At 42.5% G+C, this 19,056-nt stretch overlaps 1 protein-coding gene across 1 annotated transcript; it reads left to right on the forward strand.

Annotated features, from left to right (window-relative positions):
• The first annotated feature begins 6,932 nt into the window (after positions 1-6,932).
• LOC120860984 (cysteine dioxygenase type 1) lies at positions 6,933-18,132 on the forward strand. The gene is made up of 5 exons (XM_040236695.1): positions 6,933-7,337; positions 10,012-10,089; positions 11,628-11,782; positions 16,421-16,590; positions 17,411-18,132. Exons 1-5 carry the CDS (start codon positions 7,168-7,170, stop codon positions 17,438-17,440), a joined length of 603 nt encoding a protein of 200 aa, XP_040092629.1. The 5' UTR covers positions 6,933-7,167; the 3' UTR covers positions 17,441-18,132.
• The last annotated feature ends 924 nt before the right edge of the window (positions 18,133-19,056 follow it).

The following is a 19,056-nucleotide window of genomic DNA, read 5'->3' on the forward strand; positions in this document are numbered from 1 at the left end:
AAGTAAATTTGTTTTTAATTTTTATGGCAGAAGATAAAAATGCAACATGACAGTTTTGATGCCCAATAATAAAGACCATTGAAAAATGGGCAAAATACATTAAAATGCAGTTCACAAGAATAAAAATATTGATGGCTAATGGAGCATGAAAAGTACTGGACATCACTAGTTATAAAAAGTACAAGTAAAATCTATGAAATGCTGATTATCACCTCTTGTATTACCAGTAGTTAAAAACAATTACCAATATTGACAACACTGGGGGGAAATAAGCCCTATCATACTCTCGGTGAATGGAATATGAATTAGTACTGCATATTTAGGGGACATTTTGGCAATCTATCAAAAGCCTTGAAATTATAAATTTTCATTTGTTTATTTTGTTTATTCACCTATAGAGTACCTACTGTGTCCTCAGCATTGGAATAAAGCATAAGATCTCTATTCTGGAACTTTCTAATAGGTAGATTGTCAGGTATGAATTTAAATAATTCTTGAAATTTTAAATTGATTTTTTAAAATAATAGGTAACTTGATACCAAATATTAGATTTACCTTTTTTTTTTTTTTAAATTTTTGGTCATGCCACTCAGCTTGTGGGATCTAAGTTCCCTGACTAGGGATTGAAACTGGGCTCTCAGCAGTGAGAGGGCCAAGTCCTAACCACTGGCCTGCCAGAGAATTCCCTTTGCTTTCTTCTGTGATATTGATGAAGGAAAGATAAAACAGGTATGTATATGAATATGATTAGAGTCTTGAGTTAGAGGAATCCTTAAAAATCAGCTCCCATGGTTCCCTATATGTTCTTATATGAAGCAGATATACCTGAAACTCATTGGTTATTTACAGTGACACCCTATCCGTTTTGAGCTGAATCTATTCTTGACAGAACTCTCTTCCCTACTGCCTTCCTCCCTACCTCTTAAAATTGTCTCTTCCCAGTTGTACTATGTATGAAGCGTATCTTTTCCCCTTTCCCACCTCAATTCTCCCAAATCCTCTAATTTAATCAAGGCAAATCCATTCCTTCCAATTCTTTAACTAAATTACTAATTCCTCTCTAACAACCCACTTCCAGTCTGTCAGCACATCTTGGCAACTTGACCAAAAACACGTTCAGAATTCAGCCATTTTTCATCTCTTCTCTGACTCTAGCCAAGGCCACCATGATCTTTCATGTGAAATATAATAGCCAGCTAATTGGCTTCCCTTCATCTGCTCTGTAGCCAAAATCCCCAAGTGGCTTCCCGTTTCCGAGTAAAAGCCCTAAGTGATCTGAAGTCCCCATTTCTACAGCTTGCCTCCCACATCTGTGTTCATCTGTGTTATTCACACACTGGGCTTGCTTCCATGCCGAGGCTTTCTGCTTACCATGTCCTCCACCTGGAAACTTCCCCCAGACAACCACATTTCTCACTAACATCCGTCAGTTCCTGCTCAGTTATCACTTCATCAAGGAAGTGTTCCCCTGAGCTCCCTCTAAAATGACACCTCCTCACCACTCTCTTATCTTCTTTCCCTTGCTGAATTTTGCTCCATTGTATGTTGTATATAGTACCATGTGTCCATTTCTCCATGTACACTGTATATAGTATTAGTTGCTGTAGCTACCCCCATGAACATTAGAACATAAGTGTTCTGAGGGCAGTCTTAAGTTTTATAAGCCGTACCTAGTGTATAGTATATGCTTTTAAATATGTGTTGAATGGATAGATAGGTCGATATTGTAAACCTCGAATAACTCTAGCTCCTGTCTCTGGATATCTACCACATGTCACTGTCTTTCTTACATGACCTTAAATCTTCCTTAAACATGATGATCATTGCCCTGGGCCATGCACAGTGCAGTAGAACTACCACCTCTGGGTCTAGGTATTCTGCTCATGTTCATCGAGCCTGTACTGGCAGTCACGTGGGGTAGCGGGGCATGGGGGCTACTACCATTACAATGTGCAGTTCTTTGTGGAAGAATATGGGTGTTCTTTGCAAACAAAAGCCTGCAAAGAAACAAGTCTACTGCATTTGAATGTACAGCCACAAGGATCCTTAAAGAAAAAACCAACAGTTGTTCCTCTAATCAATTACCGGTATGCTTTTACTGAAGTCACCATTCACGCATACTCAAAGCACTGTGTGCTAGGCACAGAGGAGAGGATACAAAAATAACATGTAAGTGAAGTGTATCCCAAAGGTTCTCATTGTCAAAATAATCCACATAAGTAACTACAGATAGCTGCTGCAAGGTGGTAAGTACCATAAGAAAGATACTGACTATTGCTCTAGTTGTTCAAGAGGAGACATGTGAAGAAAGCATTTGAGCTAAGACCTTAACGTAGGATTTGGACATATTAAAACGTCTTTTCTAGTATCTGGGCAGAAGGAAAAGCTTAAGCAGTAGAATGGATTTGGTAACCACGAGACATACTAACACAATCTGGCTGGAAGACATCTGGTAAACGAGAAAAGTAAAGGTGAAAGATGAAGAAGGTACTGTAGAAACAAAACATGGAGAATTTTAAGTGCCAGACTGACAAACCTAGTGTATAGAAAATAAAGAGTTACTGAAAGTTTCTGACCAGGATACATAATCAGTCTGGAATTTAAAGGATAGTTACTGTGTATAATAAAGGATCCACAATGAGAAAGGCCAGCACAATAATCCGCCCAAAATTATAGTAGAGGCTTGAACAAGTGGAGTAGCAATAGAAATAGAAAGGTGGGAAACCCTAAAAGGTATTCTGGAGATTTTAAAAAGTCATCTGTTGGTTGAAAAGGCTTGAGAATGAAGCAATGAGATCAAACCAGTGAATCCTAAAGGAAATCAGTCCTGAATATTCACTGAAAGGACTGATGCTGAAGCCGAAACTCCAATACTTTGGCCACCTGACGCAGAGAACTGACTCACGGGAAAAGACCCTGATGCTGCGAAAGAAAGAGTCGGATGCAACTGAACTGAACTGAATTGAGAATGAAGTTGGAAAGAGTAGGCGGTGGTCTCTTGAACTTTGGTAGCCTCATTGTGGAAATAGAACCTCCAAGAAATGAAAAGCATGTTTGAAAGGTGTTTTAAATATGGTATATTTCATTTGTGGTACTAAAAGGTGTTAGAGATTGCTCTCAGTGTGTGCAATTAGAGAGATGTAGGAGACATCCACGTAGAGGGGATCAATCGTGATTTTAGGGGGAGATTTAGAGAGGCAATGAATATGAATGTGTGGATATAGCTGTATTATATAGATAGATCTTTGATTAGAGATACATATAATATTTTATATATACATATTATGTGTTTCAGTTCAGTTCAGTCGCTCAGTCGTGTCTGACTCTTTGCGACCCCATGAATCGCAGCACGCCAGGCCTCCCTGTCCGTCACCATCTCCCAGAGTTCACTCAGACTCACATCCATCGAGTCCGTGATGCCATCCAGCCATCTCATCCTCTGTCATCCCCTTCTCCTCCTGCCCCCAATCTCTCCCAGCATCAGAGTCTTTTCCAATGAGTCAACTCCGCGTGAGGTGCCCAAAGTACTGGAGCTTCAGCTTCAGCATCATTCCTTCCAAAGAAATCCCAGGGCTGATCTCCTTCAGAATGGACTGGTTGGATCTCCTTGCAATCCAAGGGACTCTCAAGAGTCTTCTCCAACACCACAGTTCAAAAGCATCAATTCTTCAGTGCTCAGCCTTCTTCACAGTCCAACTCTCACATCCATACATGACCACTGGAAAAACCATAGCCTGGACCAGATGGACCTTAGTCGGCAAAGTAATGTCTCTGCTTTTGAATATGCTATCTAGGTTGGTCATAACTTTCTTCCAAGGAGTAAGCGTCTTTTAATTTCATGGCTGCAGTCACCATCTGCAGTGATTTTGGAGCCCCCAAAAATAAAGTCTGACACTGTTTCTACTGTTTCCCCATCTATTTCCCATGAAGTGATGGGACAAGATGCCATGAGTATACACACACATATATATATATATCCTTGAGGTCTCTGAATGTCAAGAGGAGCTAGAAAAAGAAAATACTGTCTGAAAAATTTAGGGAAGTGTAATCCACTATGAAATGCAGGGAAGTTAAGCTTGTATTTGATCTTTATTTTTCATTCCCAATATTTGTGAGTTAAAATGGCTGAAATGAGGTATTCAGTAATGAAGAGACTCAACAGGAAGTTCAGTAATAGCCACGGGACTGGAAAAGGTCAATTTTCATTCCAATCCCAAGGAAAGGCAATGCCAAAGAATGTTCAAACTACCATACAATTGCGCTCATTTCACATGCTAGCAAGGTAATCCTCAAAATCCTTTAAGGTAGGCTTCAACAGTACGTGAACCAAGAACTTCCAGATGTACAAGCTGGATTTAGAAAAGGCAGAAGAACCAGAGGTCAAATTGACAACATCTGTTGTATCAAAGGAAAAACAAGGGAATAATAATTTTAAAAAAATCTATTTCTGTTTCTTTGACTATGCTAAAGCTTTTGACTGTGTAGGTCACAACAAAATGTAGAAAATTCTTAAAGTAGATGGGAATACCAGACCACCTTACCTGTCTCCTGAGAAACCTGTTTACAGGTCGAGAAGCAACAGAACTGGACATGGAACAACGGACTGGTTCAGAATTGGGAAAGGAGTATGTCAAGACTGTATTGTCACCTTGCTTATTTAACTTATATACAGAGTATATCATGTGAAAGGCTGGGCTGGATGAAGCACAAGCTGGAATCAAGGTTGCCGGGAGAAATATCAACAACCTCAGATATGCGGATGATACGTCTCTAATGGCAGAAAGCGAAGAGCAAGTAAAGAGCCTCTTGGTGAGGGTGAAAGAGGAAAGTGAAAAAGCTGACTTAAAACTAAACATTCAAAAACTAAGATTATGGCATCTGATCCCATCACTTCATGGCAAATAGAAGGGGGAAAAGTGGAAACAGTGACAGATTTTACTTTCTTGGGCTCCCAAATCACTGCAGACAATGACTGCTGCCACGAAATTAAAAGACGCATGCTCCTTGGACGAGACATCGCTTTGGCAACAAAGGTCTGTATAGTCAAAGCTATGTGTTTTCCAGTAGTTGTGTAACGATGTGAAAGTTGGACCATAAAGAAGGCTGAGTGCCAAAGAATTGATGCTTTAGAATTGTGGTGTTAGAGAAGACTCTTGAGAGTCCCCTGGACTGCAAGGAGATCCAACCAGTCAATCCTAAAGGAGATCAGCCCTGCATATTCATTGGAAGGACTGATGCTGAAGCTGAAGCTCCAATACTTTGGCCACCTGATGCGAAGAGCTGACTCATTTGAAAAGACCCTGATGCTGGGAAGGATTGAGAGCAAAAGAAGGGGGCAACAGAGGATGAGATGGTTAGATGGCATCATCAATTCAATGGACGTGAGTTTGAGCAAACTCGGGAAGATAGTGAGGGACAGGAAAGCCTTGTGTGCCACATTTTGTGGGGTTGCAAAGAGTAGGACTTAGCAACTGAACAACAACAGGAAACATAAGAATAAAAAATTTTGAGCAAATGATTAAAAGGGTACAAATTTTTAATACTTTGTCCTACACTGCAACACACACCACAAAAGGTTGGCTTCTGGAGTACTAACATGTATACATATATACAGATATTCATACATATGTGCTACTGTTGAGTCACTTCAGTCAGGTCTGATTCTGTGCAACCCCACAGATGGCAGCCCACCGAGCTCCCTTGTCCCTGGGATTCTCCAGGCAAGAACACTGGAGTGGGTTGCCATTTCCTTCTCCAATGCGTGAGTGAAAAGTGAAAGTGAAGTCGCTTAGTCCAGCCGACTCTTGGTGACCCCATGGACTGCAGCCTTCCACGCTCCTCTGTCCATGGGATTTTCCAGGCAAGAGTCCTGGAGTGGGGTGCCATTACTTTCTCTGTCATACATATGTATATACATATACATACCTTGGAGCAAAATTTAGGAAAAACAAACCAGTCTTCCAGAAGTCTAGACTTTTAATAAACCCTAATCTATCTATAGTAAGAAAGAAGGATTCTCTACTTGACTTTCTTCTGTCCTTCACTTTTATTTTCATTCATACCTAATTTGTGTTCATCTCAAAGCTTGCTGTGTGCTATGCACAACATAGAAATGCATTTTCTTGTATGTATTACTGGTACCAACAAGTGCCAGTGGTATTATCCTTCAAGCACAAGCCTAAAATTGAGATATTTAAGTAACTAGAACGCTTTAAATTTCTTTGACCCGTTACTTGAAACATCAGGTCTTTGCATTGAATATATCATTAAGGAACTGTTTTATTTTAAAAATCAGAGGGATACCCGGCCTTCTATTGTTTCACTAGGTTGCTCTAGACACAAGCCTCCCTTGTCAAACTGTAATTTAAAGTACAACACATTCAAATTTTTTAAAAGAAGATTCTGATTTATTTTCACCTAGCCTTGGAGCACGTTATCGATGGTTTCAATCGGCAGAACAGCAGCTCTCCAGCCTTAGGTGGGCAATCCATCCTCAACCTTTGCGAACTGTTCACAATCCCTCGGCTCCATTTGGAAGAAAATGCCTTCTTTCCCGTTTCTTCCTCCCCATCGTCCTCCCCTTCTCCAGACCCCTTCTGTCGACGTCCTAGCTTTGTAAACCGAGGCTGCAGAGCGGAGCCTCAGGGAGCTGGGCGGGGGAGAAGGGTTTGGATGCGCCGCCAAAAGGCGCCTTGCTCCGGGGTGGGGGCAGAGACTGCGCGAAGCCCACCGCAAGCGCTGCGACCCGCGAGGACAGCGTTCCGCCAGGGCGAGGGTGCCGAGAGAGCCGGGGTCGTCTGCGTGGGCCTTATCCGCACAAGTTCTCGTCGCTTTAAGCCCCCTTCTCAGGTCGCTTCCCGCTTCTCCCCACCCTCCGAGGGACGTTGGTACATTCCCGCCGACTCCGAGAGCTTTAAAAGGGCCCTGGGAGGCTGAACCTACAAGGTTTGGTCCCGATTTGTGTGCGCAGCGCGTACCCAGACCCGCCAGGGCGGGTATCTTGGCACCGGCTTCTTTACGCCGTGGCCCTCGTGCACTCTGGGGCTTTGTGTCGCGTGTAACTGTCTAGCTAGTGCCTAGGAACTCTCGCCTCCGGCTCCTCGGCTCGCTCAGCTCCTCCTTCTTCGCAGCCCGGCAGCGAGACGCGTGCCGCCAGTTACTCGGGGGATGGAGCGGACCGAGGTGCTAAAGCCCCGCACCCTGGCTGATCTGATCCGCGTCCTGCACCAGCTCTTCGCCGGCGAGGAGATCAACGTGGAGGAGGTGCAGGCCGTCTTGGAAGCCTACGAGAGCAACCCCGCCGAGTGGGCAGTGTATGCCAAGTTCGACCAGTACAGGTGAGCGCGTTCTCGCCCGGCTCTCCGAGGCTCCGCGGCGCCGGCCTCCCGGCCCAACGGCGAACGGCGCGGGAGGGGTTCGCCCGCCGGAGAGCGCAGGCGGCCCGGCTCCCGCCGCGCCCACCCTCGCGGTGCTCCCAGGCGGCTCCCGCACCCCAGCGCCGCGCCTCCATGCCCGCGAGCCCTGGGGCCTGCGCTCGGCGCTTTGGGCCAAAGGTGGGTCCCACTGGCCCGAGACTGCGACAGGCTCCCGGAGGGGAGGACACCGCTGCAAGTTTTCTGTTCTCTTCTCGTTGATCAACCCCTCGGCTTCCGAACAGCCGCTCCTCCCAACCTTGGCGTCCAGAGCGGTAGCCCTCCACCCGCCCCCCACCCCGCTCTGGAGCCTTCGCTCCCCTAATCCGCGGAGAAGATGCGGGGAGCCCCAGGGGGCTGGACGCCCTCAGGCTCGGACTGGCTGGACTAACCCGGGGTGCTCCTAGGAGAAGGTCCAACAGCGGTCCGGAGAAAGGGGTGACTGTGGCAGACACAATTAAGCGACATTAATTCTCACCACTTCTCCCTCGGTCGCCTGCAACCAGGCGTCCGCCGGCAAGCATCTTTGCTAATATAAAATAACGACCTGGGGTTGTCAGCTATTTTTCAGTCTATGCTGATCCCTCCCCCAAAGCAATTTGTCTCCCCCGACTGCATGTTTATTTAAAACCACTGTTTGGTTCTCAAATGAGTGCTTCTCTTTCAGCCCCCAAGCAATATGCTGTTTCTTATCCTTTAGATCTGAGAGTCTGGAATGTAAATTGAAGACACCCCACCCCACCCCCCCGCCCCCCGCCGCCGTTCCTCAGCTGTGCTAGAGTGAGATGAACCGGGTGGCTGCTCATTGCAGCCCTGGCATGGAGATTGAGTAAAATTGAGACGTGAAGCACTACCAATCCTCTGGGGAGAGAAGTAAAATTTAATCGCCCGGAAGAGTGAGGATTGCTTTTTCCGAAGGGTAGCCAGCGCTTCGGTCATAATGGCTGGTTGTGTTGAGAGCGGGGAGGGCTCTGGTACTCTTCCGATAACTTGGCTCATGAGCTAACTTATTACCTGACAACGCTTCTGTGACATAGGTGCCATTCTTATCCCTGTTTTACAGGGGAGGAGGAGGAGGTAATGAGAGGGTTGATTACCTGCATAAGAACTAATGTGTAGGATTCAAATTAGCATTCTTGTTCCCGAGCCTACACTCTAAACCACTACTAAACTTCTTACAGACATAAGGTGCCCTCATAGTTTTCGTCTACCTAGATTTATTATTGACCAAGTGAAATCAATTAACCAGGGTAGCTTGTAAGAGCTTTTAATCTGTAGAACAAGGGCATTTCCAAGGCCTTGAATTTACGTTGATCGACAAGCTGGAAACCACTTGATACCTTTGGATTGACCTATTCCACAGGTTTCTGAAGCACCCCTCAGTAAGATAATGGGTGCAATACTGCAGTTGGAGGAGGGAGGGAGATGGGAGAACAGAAATCAATGCCATATTTTGCACATGTATCAAGTGTCCCAGTACAGTGAAGGAGTGATCTCTGGCCTTGGGATGGCCAGTGCAGAAGCAACACAGAGTAAGTGCTAGGCAGTAAATTCTCTGGAAGAAGCCCCAGCAAGAGGAGGACCCTGGGACTGGTGGAAGAATAGGATCGCTAGTACAGAAACCGTTTCCCAGGGTCAAGGGCCATGTGCACGGCCCCTGGCAGATCATAAAGGGCTGCAAAGTAAGGATAACTGTCCCCTAATCCATTAATCAATCTCAGGGATCCTGCTCTGCCAGCACCTGGCCGCTAGCCGAGGGGAGGAGGGGACGTGTGGGGCGCAGTGAGCAGATGAGCGTGTGAACAAACAAAATGGGATAAAGATTCCTTTCCTTAAAAATGAGTTTAAATAAATGTCTTAATTACCTAACTTTGTTAATTAGATGGCATCAAGAGAACCTGCTAGACCAACAGAAACTTTAAAGTTGATTTTTTGAGGTGGGGTGGTGTGGGTGGGGTTGTTTTGATTTGAGATTTTTGGAGGCCAATTGCTAATTTCTCTTCACTGTAAAAGGTTTAAGGTATTATTTTACTTCACAAGTATAGTGACTTTTGTCCTGGTACTTAGGTCCCTCTGTGGAGGATTTTTCATTGTGATGCTTTTGAATGTGCCTGTCGTCTGTGTCTTGGCTGTAGTAAAACTAAGGAGAATTCTAGAACAGCTATTTAATAAAACCTTGTTTCTCAAATTCTGGTGTAGCTACAGGGAGGAGGAAAAAAGATAATAGCAGCATTCTTGCTTAGAGCAGTAATGTACTTTGAAAATGCTTTCTGTGAGAAACTTTTATTTTTTTTATCAGTTTGAGGCTGTCACATGAAAATCAAGGAATTTGATTTTTTTGATTTTTTTTGTTACCTTTTTCATGCCACTTATTGAAACTGAGCAGTTGTGAACAGTGATTCAAAATACAAAAATGTCTAAAATGAGCCATAGAAAAATATTTGCTTTCATTTGTACTCAATCTCTAACTAGACAACCACATTTAAAGTTGCTGAGAGGTAAAAACGTTAGCATTTGTAAATTAATGATGCTGTATGACATTTTTCTCCCAGTGCTTGTCTCATTAAACAAATTCCAACTTCCTAAATGTTCTTTTTAGGTATACTCGAAATCTTGTGGATCAAGGAAATGGAAAATTTAATCTCATGGTTCTATGCTGGGGTGAAGGACATGGCAGGTAAGACAAACTGCTCGCTTGGATATCGATTACAGTGCTTAGTCCAGCATATGAAAAGTGCCAAGCGGAGGGGCCGTGTGTCTGTGAGCACTAATGCATCCCAAATTGCTCACAGTGCTCCCTGACCCCAGCAAAACTCCTCATGGGAATTAGCATGAGGTTTAGCATATACCATGTATGAGAGACCTGCCCCTCAAATAAGTGGTAAATCAAAGGAGGTGGTGGGAAGTAACCAGCTTAATTGAACCTCTGTGTTCTCTGGAGTTAAACTTTCTATGGAATTATGCTAAAACTTGACCTTTGTGGTGCTTTGAAGTGTGTAAACAATTGTCAGGCCAAAGACCAAAGCATCCAGATGTGAAACTAGAAAAGCAATTTGGAAAATTTCTTTCTACTTCAAGCTGATTGTTTCTTTTCTTTATATAGAAATAAGGTAACTTAGACTAATACCAGTTCTTGGTTCTGTAATTTTTCCTCAGCTTATGCATTTGCAAGTCTTACTACCGATGAAGTATGATTACCTCTTTAAGCAAGTCCTCCTCAGTCTTTTGAAAATGGTAAAACAAACAATAATCCAGACCCATTTTTGGTACCAGAAAGGAAACATGAATTTATAAGATTTTGGAAAGTTAGGTTTATAGAGCGCATTTACTTATCTATCTAGAATGAAGGTGTTTTCATCCTCTCAAAATTTTTTGAAAGCAGATTATATATGAGGAATAGGATGATGCTCTGTGACTTAGGAAGCAAGTTCTTATGGTACATACATGGGTTAACAGAATTCAACCTATGAAATAAATGCTGTAGTGTATACAAATTCATACCTTTTAATCAACCCTATAGCTAATACTACTTAATAAACTTAAATACTATTTACAGAAATAAACTCTTTCCCCAAATCCAATTTGCTTTTTTATTCTCCCATCCATATTGGGAAGCAATCACAGGTAGGATACTCTTAAGTCTATACAATGTTAACATTTTATAGACTTTACAGTATAATTTTCAGTGGGTAACACACACGTTCATACTTTTGTCCTCCAGAGGAAAGAGAGAAAAGCCTGAGGGGGGAAACACTGTCACATGACCTTCAACCTTCTCAATGGGATGCAGTTATTACAGTTATTATCGTTATTATCCTTTCTAAAATTACTCTAATGTAGTTTTTAAATCAAGTTCTAACCCAGCTTAATTGAGTTATTAAAAGCTGTATCGTGGAAAAGATAAATGGTTACTGGTTTTGTGTTTCTGTTATCAAAGTAGTTTTACAACAGGGTTTTAAAAAGTGAACTGTTCTTCAGTAGGGTTATGGATCAAAACTATACCCCGTCTATGCATCAACATGAGAAATGTATTACTTTGCCCTGAACAATGTTGAATTATAAACTGATGACATTTAAAAATCCAGCTAAAATGGTTATTGGCCTGGGAGATGCCCTACTGACAGTTAGAGCTGTAAGCTCTGGACAGACTTTTAGGTCTGAGTTATAGGTCTGAGTTCATCTACTGAGTTGAGTTGTTGTTTTGCGTAAATACAGCAGTATCCACGATCACACCGACTCCCACTGCTTTCTGAAGATGCTGCAGGGCAATCTAAAGGAGACATTGTTTGCCTGGCCTGACAAGAAATCCAATGAGATGATCAAGAAGTCTGAAAGAATCTTGAGGGAAAACCAGTGTGCCTACATCAACGGTAACATCCAATACATTTTTCTAACAAGTGGGGAAAACCTGGCACATCCATCTGAAATATTGCTCTCTTACATTTGTGCAGTAGAGCATGGATCCTGGAGGCATGATCTCATCTGCTTAGGAAGTAACCTAAAAGCAGTGGGTTTTGCTTTCTTTTCTTAAAGCTTTGCATGTGGATGGTTACAAAGAGTTGGACATGACTGAGTAACTAAACCATCCCCATGTGTGGACGGGAATCTCTTATTAAAAACATATGCATGCAGGCTAACATCCAACGAAGGGTCATTTACCTACCAAGTCTTAGGACAGTTAGAATCAAATAGGAATTTACATAATGAGAGTATTTTAATAAAGATGAGAGGCCAAGTTGGAAGCATTAGTCTTTGGTTAGAAAATGGAAAGAAATGTTCTGGAAGTGATTAAGAATGCTGGCTAGTCCCTGTTTTCCTAAAGTGCATACAGCTTACTTCCAAAGAGTATTCTCAGGAGAAACTTTATGAAGCACATTATTTAGCAATGATTTCTAGATCTCTGACAATTCATTCTTTCTCCTGAATGTAATATGGGAGAGCTGAATGCTCTTCAGTAGAGGCAATGATTAACATCTGTGTTCCTAAAGGGCTTAGTAACTGCAAAAAGCTCCTCAAAGCTTCTGTGAGATAACTTTTTTATTCCCATTTACAGATGAAATTGCCCACACATAGGAAGATTAAGGTCACTCACGATTTTAACCCAAAGAATTTGATGCCAAAGCCCACACTCTTAGTTGGGATGCTATCCCACTTATCTAAAATAAAGTATTACAGAGGTTTTTCTGGCAAAGTAGGTTCTTTCTTCTTAGATCTTAAAGTTAAGTATTGCTTGGTACATAGCTTAATTTTGTTCATTAGTTTAAGAATGCAAGTCACTTACAATGGTCAGATTGTGTAGGAACTTTTCCCCCATTCACATAACACAAGGGAGACAGTTCCTCAAGTGGCAGGAAACTCTTATTTGAGGTGGACTTCCCGAGTGGCACTAAAGAACCTGCCTGCCAGTGCAGGAGACGTAAGAGATGTGGGTTCGATCCCTGGGTCGGGAAGATCCCCTGGAGGAGGGCGTGGCAACCCACTCCAGTATTCTTGCCTGGAGAATCCCATGGACAGAGGAGCCTGGTGGGCTGCAGTCCATAGGGTCACACAGAGTCAGACACGACTGAAGCGATTCAACACGCACATAAATAGCAGGCACGCGAGACTCCCGAGAACAAGATTACTAGTACTCTTCACAATAAAGCCAAAGCCTTTCAGAATAATTACTTTCCGCTAGAATCACAGAGTCATTATGAAGCTACATTACGTCTTGGAGAACACTTAAGATTTTTTTCAAGGGTCTTCAATGCAAGAGACTGTGGAAACTGGTGTGCAAGCGGTCCTGTCTAAAGGGGCAACATGACTACAGCTCCAGTGAGATCATCCTGACTTGTTTCCATAGAAGTGGGGCATTCTGATTTTTTTTTGCTGCACCTCATGGCATGCTGGACTTCCCTGACCAGGGATTGAACCCATATCCTGTGTACTGGAAGCTCACCATCTTTACCAGTGGACCATCAGAGAGGTCCTGGGAAATTCTGATTTTTTGGGAAATTTTGCTAACCAGCAAAATACTGGATAAGACAAGCTAAATATTTCTGTAGTAGTATTAAAGCCACAAACTTTTAACCTTTGATTTTTACATGCAGGAGGAATGCTAGATATGGATAGTGATCAGAGGAAAGATGTTTCAAGTACAGGAAGGAGCATGAGTGAAGGCACAACCATTGCAAAGAATGAAAACTGTGTGGGGATGGTCCAGTTGGAAGGGAAGAAGGAGGGGCTTGGATAGGAGGAGGAGTAGGGTAAAGCCAGATCAGGGCCTTAGCCTCCAAGACAAGCTTCAAGCAAGAGCTTTCTTTGGTCAGCAGAATTTTACTGGGAATGTCTTGATCAAGCAGTATGCATCACAGGGTGAAGAAGAGGGAAAATGGGACAAGGAAATCAAGTTACCTGTCTTAATAGGCAGAAGGTGGACATTGCCTCGAACAAGCTAGCATCCATAAGTATCACCAAGAACGGTCCGGTATTACTGTGACAGAGGGTATATCATTGGCAAAAAGGAAAGGAGGGAAAGACTAATAATAATAATAATGCTGGAATCACATCAGGGATCAGATATGAGCATTTGGGGCTTCTAAAGAATGGGTGAGCTGTTTTTGTGGGATCTTTGCTTGCACTGGGTGGTCTATGCGCTTGCAATTGGAAGGGAAAGGCAGGCCGTTCTTCAGAATGGTTAACTTTTGTTCAAAATTAAGCCAGTGTATTATAAAAGCTTAGGCTATAAAATGGAAGGGTTTGCCTATCTGAGAACTAAGCCCCATTTTTTTAAATGAGGAAGATCCTGGAAGTTCTGAGTTGTTCAAAGGTGGTCAGTCTAACTGGGAGTAGAACCGAAGTCTTCTGTTTCTGGGTTATGTTGTTCTTTGTCATGCAAGCTCCTGGAGCTAGAAGATAAGATGTAAGGGCAAATTAAGTGCCCTAAGGAGAAGAGGGCGGCGGAGGATGAGATGGTCGGATAGCATCACCAACTCAATGGACATGAACTTGAGCAAACTCCAGGAGATAGTGGGGGACAGAGAAGCCTGGTGTGCGGTAGTTCGCGGGGTCACAAAGACTCAGACATGACTTAGCAACTGAACAACAACTGACTTCACTAACACGCTGAACTCCTTCCTCGATTCACCCTCCAACTGTCTCTCTACTATATAAATTTCTGTATCCACATAGTTATACAAATACTTTGTTTTGTTTATTTCGGTCTTCTTGCAGATGCCTCCCCCAGGCCTTTTGACCTCCTTCAGTGTGGACTGGCTGGCCAGGGCCCCCCGGGTCCCCTTGCCCCCCAAGCTCTCCCTTTCCTCTCTCCGGGTGCCTATCCCCTTGTTCCCTGAGCTCATGCCTGCTTTCTCTTGGGTTCACATGCTTGTTTTGGTAGCACATGTCTTCCAACGGCCCTGTGAGAAGGGGTACATGGAAGATACATTTCGGAGACCTCTTATATCTAAAAATCTCTGTCTGACCCTTAGGAAATCATGACCTGGCAGCCGCTTTTTCTCAGAACTATAAAGGTAATCCCTTGCTTCTAGTTTCCATCCTTCTTGTTGAAAGCCTGGTTCCTTTCTGATTCTTGAATGTTTCTATGAATCCCATTTTTTCTTTCTAGGAACTCTTGAGGCCTTCTTTTTGGGGGTCTTCTGATGTACTTGGTTTCATGACACTTATTGTGCTGGGAGCTCAGGAGGTCCTTATGATCTAGGAATTCATGTTCTTCAAAATAATATTCTCAAGTTGTTTCTTTGGCCTTTTGTTCCTTGAGTCTTACAGGTTTTTCTTCTAGCGCTTCTATTCATATTTTTATTTCTTCTCTTTATATCTGTGAAAGCTCTTTTTACTCTTTAGCCCTTTTTATGGTATCCTCCTCTTATCTCTGTCTCTCTTTGGCCACACCAGGTGGCTTACAGGATCTTCGTTCCCCGACCAGGGGTTGAACTCAGCTCATCACAGTGAAAGCGCTGAGTCCTAACCCCTGGGCCACCAGGGAACTCCCTTTCTCTTATTTCTATGAGGATATTGATGTTTTTGGTTTTGTTTTTTTAAGCCTTCTCATGAGTTGTGTCTTTCATGTTGCCTTTTTTCTATTATCCTAGAGGCTCTGCTCACATGTCTGCTGGCCTTGACTGTGTGCTAGCATTTAAAAACCAGGGACACAAAAGTTAATTGGAAGCTTTCACACATGGATGGTGTTTGTCAACTGGATCATCTCGTAAAGCTTTTCCTTGAGGAACAACCAAGGGCCATATCTTTAGGACTTTTTTCTTGAGCTGATCAGATAATCAGAGAAACTATTTCCCACCTCTTGTCTGGAGACAAGAGAAGAAACTACCGTTTGGCAGCATTTTGGCAATTTTGTGATGAAGAAAGTGGAGATCTTACCACTCAATGTGTAAATTTTCACTTTAGTGACCAGTTTTTCACTGAGTATCCCCCAGTCCTGAGTTCATCTGCTGTACTCTTTCTAGAGAATAAGTAGATCTCAGACTTCTACCAGGCTTAGAGGGGAGGTGAGGGAAACATGACGAAAAGGGTTTGAGGCCAAAAAGATAGACGTCAACTAGTTCTTATGTCTGAAGCTCGTCTTTACCTTCATTTCAGGAAGTGTCTGTGCTGCCAGTTTCTGGGCTATTTGTCAGTTTCAGGATATAAATCAGGTTATTTCTTGGCCATGTCCAAGCATAACTGAGGATTTAGCTTTCTCTGCAAAGCCATCCATCTACTTCTGTACTTTCAAGTTTTTTAAGAGGTTTTTTTTTTACTTTAATAAAGAAGTTTTTCTTTTCCTTTTATCTTTATATGTTGATGCTTTTTAATTCTTCCACTTCAAGAAAGAGTGTCTTCAGGAAAAAGCAGAGTGTCATTTATTCTTTAACTGGAAGTTCAATCATAACTAATTTTTAATAATTCCATATGTATTGGTCGATTTAAGGTCTTGGGTGATTAGCAAAATTTTTGCTTAAGTCTGTCATCTAAGCCCCTTCATCTCTCCATCCCTCTTGGATATTGTTTAGATTCCATTGGCTTACATCGAGTAGAGAATATTAGCCATACAGAGCCTGCTGTGAGCCTTCACTTGTATAGTCCGCCTTTTGACACATGCCACGCCTTTGATCAAAGAACAGGACATAAAAACAAAGTCACCATGACATTCCATAGCAAATTTGGAATCAAGACTCCATTTGTAAGTATAATTTCTCTCTCCTATGTTTAAATGCTTTGTAGGTTGACAGCATTACATGGATACATTGCTTTTTTTGTTCTAGATATTATAAGTTGAAGGATGAGATGAGCCTTAACTTGGGGAAAAGGCCCGCTATATATTCTCTTATTTTCTTTAATTTCAGAGACTATACTTCCATTTATTAAAAAGGAAAAGCTTAAATTAGATGCAAAGAATTGATTATTGAAAGATTTCAGAATTTGTACGTATTACTAAAGAAAATATCTTATCTTCATTAGGGAAATAAGAGTGAGAACTATATTGATAAATCTGCCGCTGCCATGACTTAATGTTTGTGGTCTGATCTGCTGAGACAGCATAAATAACTTGCATAGTTAACCTTTGCACAGTTGAGACCCTGTTCTGGTAACGTGAATGAGGAAACTTGCCTCTTCTGGTTCCCAAGTCGCTTTGTCTCTGAGTATGATGGCAACCCGTGGAAACATGGTATGGCAGTCTCCTACCTCTGAAGCCAATGGGCCATGTAGGCGAGTGGTCTTTAGTGAGTCATGGGAATGCCCAGAAGTGCACGGTGCATGAAAAGACTGAATGTCCTTATCCATCGTAAGAAAGTACAGCCTTTGCGAGAAGCCAGGGCAGAATTTTCTCAGCTGATTGCCCTGCTTTATTTCCTGCATTCCGATCCCCAGGAGATAAATAACTCTTATCACAGGAACAAAACACCAGAAGCCCCATTGCCATATACTGAGTTTTCAAACACTGCTAGAGAAGCAGAAATGTCTCCTGTAAAGATCTTACCCTGCTCCTTTCTTTCTTGCAGACAACTTCAGGATCACTGGAGAACAACTAAGGGGCACCGGGCCCTCTGAGGCTTTACTTTAAGGTCCAGCGAAGTTCCGCCTTGGACAGGAAGGTCTGCTACCACTTGCCTGTCCAGTAATACACTTTACAAGGTCAATATTAGATCTACCATAAGGCAGATGCTAATTATAAGGCATTAAGTAAGCAAATAGTGCCCCGAGCTACTAGAGAAGAAAAATCCCACTAAAGATAAAAAGGCTTATGATTTTAAAGGTCAAATCAGGCTCCACTGCTAAACCTATCAGAACTATACTAGGAATGTCAATGATGGTTTTTATAGTTTTTAGAAACACTTTGGTCTCTGGATTGTAATTAGCAATAAATAAAAGCAAGATATCAAACCACCCGCCTTGTTACTTGGAAGGCTAAATGTAGATGTCTTAAATATACTTTGTATGTTCTTAATATTTGAGGAGAACTTTTTGAATCTGTGCATTTTATTTTTTCAATCTTATTTTACAAATTCCTGTTCTATAAATAATAGGTTAGTAGATAGAGAAACTTAAGGCACTTTGCCATTTGGTAATTAAATGAAGGGCAGAAGATTTCAAAAAGTACATGTACCCAAACCCACAACAAACTAAAACTATGAACTCAATGTCTAAGTATCCAGTGGCCAGAGACTTTGTACTGCTGCCAGAATTGCCAAATAATTTTAATAAAGTTGGGTTTGAACATAAATCAAAGTTGTCTTTCTCTTTAGCTTGATCAGACTTTCATATGATTCATGGCTTCTTAGATTTAGGTAGACTACCAAAAGCACTGCAGAAGATGCTTTTATGATATAAGAATATAAGAAGACCAAAAACCACATTCAAGAGGAACTTACCTTTGGGGGTTTTTATATGTGTTCACCAACTGGCCAGAGATAGCAACCCAAGGGTCTCTGGCCCTAGGGCAGCTCATAGACGTGATCAGTTGTGCCTGAAAACTGTCTATGGGGTTTGTATGTGTTTATATATGAATTGGATTACAACAGTTAAAAACTGGGGGTTTCACGGAAGGAGGAATGGACTTTGAAGTATCTGGCAAGACTGGACCTGCGCTGCATTTTCACCGATAGCAGTTAGCTGACTGGGATCTGCCCCTTGGATGGGGCCACCTCCCCGATCTGTGGCAATCCCCATTTTGCCTGTTCCTTTGCGTGTGTTTCCTGCAAAGCCCACTCATGCCTTTGAGTTTGCTGCCCCCACTTTAGGCAGTTTTCTTAGGAATAGCCGTCATAATCTTGGGTTTTGTTATCTCTGGTGACTGAATTAGAAAGTAAACTCCTTTGAAGATACTTCTGCTTATGCCATTGATTGTGGAGTCTCATAGAATTATTTACATCTTTATACCTTTGCTTCCTCTCACTTTTGAGGATATCAATGTTTACTGAGTTTCTAGTTGGTGCTAGTGGTAAAGAATTCACCTGCCAGTGCAAGGGTTACTGGTTCAATCCCTGGGTTGGAAAAATTCCCTGGAGGAGGAGATGGCACCCCACTGCAGTATTCTTGCCTGAAAATACCATAGGCAGAGGAGCCTGGTGGGCTGCAGTCCATGGGGCCACAGAGTCAGATGGGACTGAGCATTTAAAACATACATGGTGCTATTATAAGTTGTTAA

The sequence above is a fragment of the Oryx dammah genome, unplaced genomic scaffold (assembly GCF_014754425.2).
Source record: "Oryx dammah isolate SB20612 unplaced genomic scaffold, SCBI_Odam_1.1 HiC_scaffold_11210, whole genome shotgun sequence".
NCBI lineage: Eukaryota > Metazoa > Chordata > Mammalia > Artiodactyla > Bovidae > Oryx > Oryx dammah.

Bases quoted from the DNA above. Each gene is read 5' to 3' on its own strand.
- LOC120860984 (XM_040236695.1), top strand. From the start codon at position 7,168: ATGGAGCGGACCGAGGTGCTAAAGCCCCGCACCCTGGCTGATCTGATC. The intron at 7,338-10,011 runs GTGAGCGCGTTC...TGTTCTTTTTAG, and splicing joins GCCAAGTTCGACCAGTACAG to GTATACTCGAAATCTTGTGG. The intron at 10,090-11,627 runs GTAAGACAAACT...GCGTAAATACAG, and splicing joins TGGGGTGAAGGACATGGCAG to CAGTATCCACGATCACACCG.